Source organism: Oncorhynchus nerka, linkage group LG25, assembly GCF_034236695.1.
Source record: "Oncorhynchus nerka isolate Pitt River linkage group LG25, Oner_Uvic_2.0, whole genome shotgun sequence".
In the NCBI taxonomy this organism is placed as follows: Eukaryota; Metazoa; Chordata; class Actinopteri; order Salmoniformes; family Salmonidae; genus Oncorhynchus; species Oncorhynchus nerka.
In genome coordinates this window covers 43,014,702-43,024,648 of record NC_088420.1, presented here as the reverse complement: position 1 = coordinate 43,024,648, position 9,947 = coordinate 43,014,702, and the positions used below count along the sequence as shown (strand labels likewise).

At 44.7% G+C, this 9,947-nt stretch overlaps 1 protein-coding gene across 2 annotated transcripts; it reads right to left on the bottom strand.

The window, feature by feature from the left end:
• Positions 1 to 541: 541 nt before the first annotated feature.
• On the bottom strand, positions 542 to 2,700 carry LOC115108956 (PCNA-associated factor-like). 2 transcript variants are annotated; one of them, XM_029633508.2, is made up of 5 exons: positions 2,441 to 2,700; positions 2,287 to 2,359; positions 1,592 to 1,675; positions 1,238 to 1,412; positions 542 to 717 (listed from the first exon to the last, which is right to left on the bottom strand). In XM_029633508.2, the coding sequence occupies exons 2-5, from the start codon at positions 2,330 to 2,332 to the stop codon at positions 675 to 677; spliced, it is 348 nt and encodes a 115-aa protein (XP_029489368.1). In that variant the 5' UTR covers positions 2,333 to 2,359; positions 2,441 to 2,700; the 3' UTR covers positions 542 to 674. The 2 variants fall into 2 exon arrangements, with proteins under 2 accessions (XP_029489368.1, XP_029489367.1); XM_029633507.2 differs by lacking the exon at positions 2,441 to 2,700 and having other exon boundaries at positions 2,287 to 2,427.
• Between the last annotated feature and the right edge of the window lie 7,247 nt (positions 2,701 to 9,947).

Sequence of the window (9,947 nt, the reverse complement as noted above, 5' to 3'; positions counted from 1 at the left end):
GGCAGTCATTGAAAACAAGAATTTGTTCTTAACTGACTTGCCTAGTTAAAAGGTAAAATAAAATATAGGGAGAACTGAGGGCCACCACTCATAGAAATTGGACAAAATGCAGTTAGTCTAATCATGGAACACTAACCAACATCAAGCATTGATGAGGCAGTCAACCTCATTACAATTAACCAACAAAAAAAGGTGACTGAATCTTTTAAGGTGGGTGCTTATTTGTCCCATTTCATTGATGTAGAAGTATGCATTACATCCTGTCCCCAACATTGATATTCTTAATGATCTAGCACCATCTACTGGTATGTAGAGGTTACCCATATGAAGAGAAAAACATTGGCTAATAAATTAGTAGGGGCATGATTGCCATAGTTGTTGGACAGGCAGGGAATCCACTGATACATTTGCTAATTCTACCATCACGGCTTTTCAATAACAAAATATTTTGTTAGCACAGAAAACCTAAGAGCAATTTAGATTGAGAAAATAGATTAGGTATTGTAAACAGGAAGAGTGACAAAACAAAAAGGTAATGGAATCAGGCATACAAAAAAAGGTTTATTAAACTTCTGTACAAAAACCATGAATTCATCAATTATATACACAAAATCTGCCAGCCCATTCAAGTACTAGAAGCAATGGCTTTTTAATTGGGACACGATTGGTAAAGCTCATTCATCAGCATCCTCATCTTCAGTAGGCAGTGGTCTGGATCTGAAAGGTGAGTGGTTGACATTAGATGGGACAGCAATGTTTGGCCCATAATCACATTTGAACAGGCTCTGCAGCACAGTTAAAGTCATAGATGTACCCTGAAAATGTTAAACCTGGCACATCACCCAACGTACATACACGCTTACAAAGAATCACGAACAGCCAGATGAGCCTTCAAACTTATTACATTTTTACAGAAACAAAAATAGCACGAATGCACACATTTCCCAGTGATTCTGCTTCAGCAAATAAAACAAGAGTAAAAAAAATATGAATCCCCAGAATCTGTTGCAAAAACATTGCCATGTTATCTATGGAGAACAGACCAATGCAATATATTAAAGTATCAGAATGAGTTCTTAATATTAGTAACTTTGGCAACGTTTTTGGAACAGATTCTAATGAAAATGTTTGAGAATATACACCACTTCCTCCAGATCTGCAAGCACTAAAGAGGTAGGCATTTCAGGGCTGCTTTTGGACTGGCTCTAAAACTAAGCTTAATATAATTCAAATGTACTTCTTGGATGCCTTGGACACTCCACTGCCTCCAGCCTCTTCGTCATTTGACTGGGGGAGCTGGTTCTCTTTTTCAGGCTCCCTGCAGGGCCCACCAAAGAAATCCCCAATGCCTTTTTGCCAAGTTGGAGTGGGCCGAGGACACACAGGATTCCCTCCAGCAAATTTACTCTTCGCTGTAAAACAATGCCAGCATTAACAATTCACAATTTAGACATATCTGCCATGACTACTCACCACTTGGACACATGAGAAAGAAATGCATTCGGAGGCAATAGTTGTTAGCCATCTCCCAAAAATAGTTATGTAGGTATCTAGCTTACATGCTTTAAGCCTGAATGAAATCATGACTCACCAGGCGTGCCTGCTTGAGAGCCGCTTGATGCATTTGCAGAACTCGAGGCACCCAATGACTTCCTGGGTGCAGATGCAGCCACAGCTGAAAATTGATAAGTGTGTTAGTTATCAAGTAATTTTATCAAGCAAAAGCCGTGTATTGAAATGCAGAGTTATAGTGTATAGTAATAGCAAAGTAATCTTCACCGACACATTTGTGACTGGTTTGTTTGGGCGGTGAAATTGGCGCCAGATTGAGGATAATGACTAACAAGTAGCTAGTTAGCTAACGAAAATACGCCAAAAAGACACTTGACTACCACGTTTTTATATCCAGTCTTTCGTTGTAAACAACACGTTTAATAACGTTAAGGTAACAATCAAATCCGGCACAAAAAACATGATGCGAGTACGAACGCGTCTGGGTTAGCATGAGCGCCATCTGTGTTCACAATTCTATTGAATTGGCGGGAGACAAATCTTACCCAGTCAATCAAGCCATCTAGTTAGCTAGCTAATCACTAAAATCGAATATTAGCAGTTAGTTGTTCCAAAATAATGTAATGCAAGGGGTTGCAATTATCTTCACAAAACTCACTAACTACAATAGCTAGCGAGTCCAGTTTCGTACAATGAATAACCATTTAACTAACGTTAGCTAGCATGTTATGAATCAAAATAAGTAACAACTTCAAGTTGATTGTAGAACATTACCTTTCCTATAAGTTCCGGGGACACTGTCTGCCTTCGTCCTCACCATGTTAACCTTCTTTTTTTACCCCACAACCTGAAACAAAACGGGACGGACACTTTCAATATAGACTTCTACTTTCCCGCCTGGGTTTAAATGACGAATATCCTGGCTCACCTGACGTCATTGGTTACGTGACTATTGCCCTCCCTTCACGAAAGCCTCGCCCGTTTCTTCTGTGCTTGCCTCTGGGCAGCTCAAAGCACGCACAAGCTTGTTATGTACTTCGATAGGTTATTACATTGAAAACTGCTTATGGTCTGAATAGAGACAAAGCCTCAGTTATAAGTGCAAGTTAAGCCGAAATCAGCCTCCCGCTGTGCCACGAGAGTTTAGGTTCGAGTCCAGGCTCTGTTGCATCCGGCTGCGACCGGGAGACCCATGGGGCGGCACACAATTGGCCCAGCGTCGTCCGGGGTAGGGGAGGGTTTAGCCGGCAGGGATGTCCTTGTCGCAAGGTGTAGGGTGTTTCGTCTGACATTGGTGCGTCTGGCTTCCGGGTCGATTTTTTGGGGGGGCTTCCGTGTTTAGTGGGCATTGTGTCAAGAAGCAGTGCGGTTGGGTTGTGTTTCGGAGAATGCACGGCACTCGACCTTCGCTTCTCCCGAGTCGGTACGGGAGTTGCAGCGATGATACAAGACTAACTACCAATTGGAGACCACGAAATTGATTAGAAAAAGATCAATCAAATCCAAAAAGTTTGGCCTAAATCTGCCTCAAAAGAATAGTTTGGAAAGTATTCGAGCTCCTTCACTATTCCATATTTTGTTATGTTAGTCTTTTTCTAAAATTGATTAAATCGATTTTCCCCCCCAAATCAATTTACACACTATCCCATAATGACAAAGCATTATCGGGTCCCTCTTGTTGCACAGCTATTTGCAGGTCTCTCAAAGAGATGTTCGATTTGGTTCAAGTCCAGGGACAAGCTGGGCTACTCAAGGATATTCAGAGAACTGTCCCAAAGCCACTCCTGCATTGTCTTGGCTGTGAGCTTAGGGTCAATTGTCCTGTTGGGAGGTGAACCGTCACCCCAGTCTGAGGATCTCTCTGTACTTTGCTCCATTCATCTTTCCCTTGATCCTGACTAGTCTCCCAGTCCCTGCAAAACATCCCCACAGCATGCCTGCCACCACCATGCTTCACCTTAGGGAAGGTGATGAGCAGTGCCTGATTTCCTCCAGATGTGACACTTGGCATTCAGGCCAAAGAGTTCAATCTTGGTTTCATCAGACCTGAGAATGTTGTTTCTCGTGGTCAGAGTACTTTAGGTGCCTTTTGGCAAACTCCAAGCGGGCTGTCATGTATCTTTTCCTGGGGAGTTGCTTGCGTCTGGGCACTCTACCATGAAGGCCTGATTTGCAGTGTTGCAGACATGGTTGTCCTTCTGGAAGGTTCTCCCATCTCCACAGATGAACTCTGCAGCTATGTCAGAGTGACCATCACTTCCTTGACCAAAGCCCTTCTGCCCGATTGCTCAGTTTGGCCAGGCAGCCAGCTCTAGGAGGTTCCAAACTTCTTCAATTAAAGAATGGAGGCCACTGTTCTTGAGGACCTTCAATGCTGCAGAATTGTTTTGGTAGCCTTCCCCAGAGCTGCGCCTTGACACAATCCTGTCTCGGAGCACGACGGACAATTCCTTTGACCTCATGGCTTGGTTGTTGCTCTGCCATGCACTCAACTGTGGGACCTTATATAGACAGGTGGGTGCCTTTCCAAATCATGGCCAATCAATTTAATTTACCACAGTTGGACTCCAATCAAGTTGTAGAAACATCAAGGATGATCAATGGAAACAGGATGCACCTCAGCAAAATTTTGAGTCTCATAGCAAAGGGTCTGAATACTTATGTGAATAAGGTATCTGGTTGTTATTAAACAGTTTTTGCTTTGTCACTATGGGGTGTTGTGTGTAGATTAATGAGGACATTATACGTATACCATTTTAGAATAAGGCTATAAAGTAACACAATGTGGAAAAAGTGACGGGTTGTGAATACTTTCCAAATGCACTGTATGTATGTATGTGTGTGGGGGTGTGTATCCTGTAGAACACTGAGGCCAAATGTCTTTAGCCTCCTGAGGTTGAAGAGTCGCTGCCGTGCCTTCTTCACCACGGTGTAGGTGTGGTTTGACCATTTCAGCTCATCTGAGATGTGTACGCAGAGGAATTTGACATTTTTGACAGTCTACATGGCGACCCCGTTGATGAGGATGGGGGCGTTCCCAACCTGGTTCCTCCTGAAGTCCACAATCAGCACCACACCATCCGAGTGCCTACCTCATATCTCGTCAGCAAACTTGATGATGGAGTTGGAACTGTGTGAGGCCGCTCAGTCGTGGGTATACAGGGAGTACAGGAGGGGACTGAGGAAACACCCTTGTGGGGCCCCTATGTTGAGGATCAGTGTGGAGGAGGTAATGTAGCCTACCATCACTACCTGACGCAACAAGCACACTGACTACGACATCTGAGAGGAGAAAAAGGGAAGGGAGGGAGGGGAATGGGATGGTGGCAGAGAGAGAAGAAGAATGATTTTGATTTGGTTTCAGTTGACAATTTTGATGCCAGAGAGCCTGGATGTTGCTTTTGAGGCCTTTGCACCCCACCTGGAAAGTAAACTAGGGGAAAGGCTGACCTGTTCCAGCAGGGAGTCCTGTTCATACAGCAGCCTGACCTCCTCCAACTCCATTATCTCCTTCTCCAGCTCTGTCACACCAGCTCCTTCCTCCACCTCCCTCTTTCTCTTTTTAGCTGCAGGTGTAGGGCAGGGGGTTTCCTTCTCTCCTCCCTCCTCTCTGCCTCTAGCTGTTCCAGCAGTCTGGCCCACCTCCCATGGTTATTGGCCACGGCTACAGGCCCTGTTGGTAGGATTGGCACAATCATCAATACCACTGAATTATTGGGGGGGGGGGGGATATTCATGCTACATGTGATAGTAGTTAGTTACTGTATGTGTATGGTTCTATCATATTTCATTTTAAATCATTGTCATTAAATCATTTGCAGAGTCAAATGGAGATAGTCATGTAGGGAAGAGTGAAGACAGTGATTCTGAAGGACTAGGAAACTCCACCAGAGGCCATATGATAAGACTCACAGTTCAGCCCACTCCTTCATCCTCTTCGCTGTCTTAGCCGGGCTCACTCTGCCTTCTACATAGCTTTGCAGAGTTTTTCTAACTGGCGGCTTGCTGCCCCCTGGATGACCCGCAAGAACAGCCTCCTCACCTTGGTCTTCCTGGTCCGCTGGCCAGGGACACGCACATTATGCTATATAAACAGTAACAGGTAGGTATAATACACACACACACTTTCTCTCCCCCTTTCTCTTACCTGTGATGTTGGAGCGGTCTTTGTCAGCCTCGGCTTTGTTCCTCCAACGTTCCTGTACCAGAGCCCCCTGCCATCCCTCTCTGTTTCAGCTGGTGGAACCTCTGGAACAGTGCCAGCAGACGATAGGTGGAGATCCTCTGGTCACTCTGGAACGCTACCACGGTAATCCCAGAACCTGGAAGAAACCATGGGCAAATATGAAATGGCACCCTACCAGGTGAGAGTACACACACACACACAACCATCTTGCTCTGCCTGGTGTTTAGTTTGTCCTCCATGTCTTTCTTCTGGCTCTTTTTAAACGGACTCTGCAGCTCAGCCAGCTTCTTACATCTCTCAGCCTTCCTCAGCTCAGCCTCCCCATGCATACGGTCCATCTGCCACTTCTGCTTAGCCTTCTCAACGCTACAGAGAGAGGGAAAATGTCAAGGAGGATCTGGAGGTAGGGAGGGAGAGAAAGAGCAATAGAGTGGATGAAAAAGAGAGAGGGAGATGGGAAAGAGAGAGGGACTGGTTTTCCTTTAGCCAGGTGTGTCTTTGTATGTTGTTTGTCTCTCTACTAGGAATCTCCCTCACCTGTATGCTGATGGGTCCTTGATATCCTGTGCCAACCTGTTTCACCAACAACAATGCACAGTCAACCACAGAACTGACCCTCCATTTTGTGTTATTCATGTCTTTACTGTCCCTTTATCCCACTGACCCATGGTGAGGGGTCTTTGGCCTTGCTGCGCTGCAGGGCTTTCAGCAGGTCCTCCTGGGCAGCAGGCTGAAGGAGAAGATGTTGACGTCCTCCCCGTCGTCAGGACAAACTGGCCATCAAAGCTTCAGCACAGCAGTCCGTACTGGTTGTCGTGGAGACTGAGGGCCAAGGAGGCCTGCATGGAGGTCGCATGGCTGCGAGGGGAGGCCCTGACACTCCCGGACTGCATACTCTTCCTCCTCATTTTCCTCCTGCGGCTCTTCATCAGTGGGCTCACGGGCCTGCTCCTTGGCTTGCTTCAGCCGGGCCTCTCTCTCTCTGCCTTTTCTCCTTCAGAGCCTGCCTGAATGCAATCTCCTCCTCCCGCTGACATTTAAATATTTACAAACACATCTCTAGATTGTGTTTAAAGTTTACAGTACAGTGTACAGTTAATCTCAGACAGTGAGGGCCAAACCTTGATGTGTAATTTGATGCTGCTGAAGGTAAAGTGTCAGAGGTGTGGTTGGTGGTTCTGGGCCTCCAGGTCTGGAGACTGCAGTTCCACCATTTCACCACTCCAATACAGTGCCAGCAGGGTGTTCTTGTCCTGAACACTCATGTGCACACACAGAAGGAGGGTTATGACTTATTAACTAGTGATGTGCAGTTTGCATATTATTCGTTATTTTTGAACGACTCTTTCTACTGACTCGAGAGTCATGATTCGTTTTTCTGTGTGACCACTTCATTTTAGTTGTTTGATTGACCTGCTAATCTCGGTTAACCCAGAACTAAAGTATTGCGTAATTGGTCAGATGCTTGATTACCATTTATTTTTGCAGAGTCTGTCCATGAGCGATTACAATGAGTTCTAGAGCACGATTGATAAATGTTCCTCCGGTTCAGCGGCTCCATCGACGTCTTCCGACAAAACAAATGTCTGTCACATATGCCCACAGGAAAATAGATCATGCTGCAGGCAGCATAGATTAGAAACATACAAGCACACTTTTTTTTACAAGTCTCAGTCACAAATGAGACTATGGTGAACGACATGTGAACGAGAGTCTTGTAGAATTATGACTCATGAGTTTTCAGTTCATCGTTCGCCGGTATTGTGTTCTGCGTGCTCTGGGAATTACTGGCTCAAATGAACTAAATTAGTCATACAAATTATTTATTTTGACTCAACGAGTCGAAAAGATCACAGTCAGCAAAAAAGAGCCAAACTTTCCATCACTATTATTAACCTCACGTGCCATTGTCTTTTGTCAATATTTCACTGATCTAGGATCAGACTGACATGTGACTGGGGGTAACACTCCAGCCCCTGTACATGTCCTGGGAAATATTGACAAAAGACAATGGCACGTGACAAGGTCAAGGTCGTTTACTGATGTCCCCGTGGTCAAAACAAAGTACAGTCCATGACTAATTTAGCCATTTGAGCCAGTTTCCCAAGCACTCAGTCGTGTGCCCCCTGGTTGCACGTTTTGGTTTTTGCTCTAGCACTACACAGCGGAATCAAATAATCAAAGCTTGACGAGGATATGGTTATTTGAATCAGCTGTGTAGTCATAAACCAAAACGTACACACAGGGATGTCCCCAGGACCGAGTTTAGGAAACCCCGCTCTGGAGAGGGAAGGAGAGATTGTGGAGGGGAGGTTTATTGATATTGGTTATTGTTGCATCCTAAGAAGCTGGGTTCTTTTACTGAAGACTCCGAGGCGTACTTATAATAACCGGAACAGATTTATTTAATGTTCTCCTTAACACATTTCAGTCGACTACACTCTACAGTATCTTCAGCCCAACTCTTCCATACATCATTGAACTTTTACCCCCCTTGCATCTCGTAATCCAATCACTTCAATGCAAGAACGGAAACTCCATTGTCATTTGTTAATTCAAATAACTGAACCCCTGCATACAAATCCCATTGGCTATTTGCAACCATTTTAAATCTAAACTCATTAACACATAATACATTTCTCAATACACCACAGTTATTATACCCATCCAGTTGGTTTTTGATCTACAAGTGGATTGTCTATAGATGGGAGCTAATGATTGATTTCACATTGGTCAACAGTCTGCGGCACTCGCTAGTCCGAACCCGTTAGCTGCCACAGGTGCATTGTGGGGTATGAAGGTCTGTTTGAGAAGGAGCTCAGCTTCGCCATAGAGACTGCGTCCGGCAACCACCCATAAGATCTGGGGGTTGTAGAGCTCCAGCAGACAGACCACTCCGTCCTGAAAGCCCACCACCACCAGTCCCTCCTCTAGGGTTCACCTACACACACCTGCACGGGCAAACACTCTCAACACACAGTACATTACATAGATAAGCAAAGTGGTTTGAGACCTAGTGAAAGGAAACAAGGCATTACATTAATTATTATTTTACCATACAGTTAAGTCTGACAACTGTAACTTAGTGAGCTCAAAAAGTATTGGAACAGTGATGTTGTTGTTTTGGCTCTGTATTTTCATCCATATCGGGTGAACGGTTTAGAAATTACTGCACTTTTTCTACATACTGTTGTCCCGCCATTTTAGGGGACCAAAAGTATTGGGACAAATTAACTTATGTGTATTAAAGTATTTGGTCCCATGTTCATAGCACGCAATGATTACGTCAAGCTTGTCACTACACGTTTGTTGGATGCATTTGCTGTTTGTTTTGGTTTCAGATTATTTTGTGCCCAATAGAAATTAATGGTGAGTAATGTTTTGTGTCATATTGGAGTCACTTAATTAAATTGTAAAAAATAATAAGAATTGAATATGGTAATCCTGAATGGATTGAGAATAATGATCAGAGAGAAAGATGGAGACACAAATACTGTAGGGGGGGTTAGCATTTTTGGGGGGCTATGATATGTGTGTCTAACTTTCTCACTCGTCATTATTCAAGATTCATTCAGGATTACCCATGACCATGGAGGACATGCTAACGTTGCGTCCAATCACAATCTTGTTCATGGGCTCGATCTCAAACAGACCGATGTCATCGTTACAGTCCGCCGTGTCAATACTCTCAAAGTCTCAGCCCTGCACAGGGTGGAGGAAGTGACATCATCAGGGAGAAATATTACACAGCAGGCAAAACTGACCACAGACCAGTTGTTCAGGCCGGCTTTTTAGGGTTAGCAGAGACCTCTTAGACTGGGGCTGAGAGGACTGTACTATATCTGAAAGGTTACCCTAATGGCTCCGTCAGTGCCAATGGTCATGAGTTCCTTCTCGTCCAGGACAAACTGCTGGGTGGTGCCAGCGTGGCACGTCCTTCCACCCTTATGGCAGATCTCCACCTTGATCAGACCCCTGTCCCACACTAGCATGTTCCCCCACTCAGACCCAGACACCACTTGGCACTGTTAGGTTCTAATTCTCAGAGTAAAAACTCAATGGACACTATGAAAGCTAAAACCAAGTTTGTTCTTCCCAGAGGATCAATACAGCTGCATTAGACGATGACATATTCACACAAACACTGATATGTAACTATGTTGAGTCTCCTCCTACACATCTGAACAGCCAATGCATCTCTGCTGCTAGACAGAACTTTAGTGATATCTGTTCTTCCTCACTTCATCTG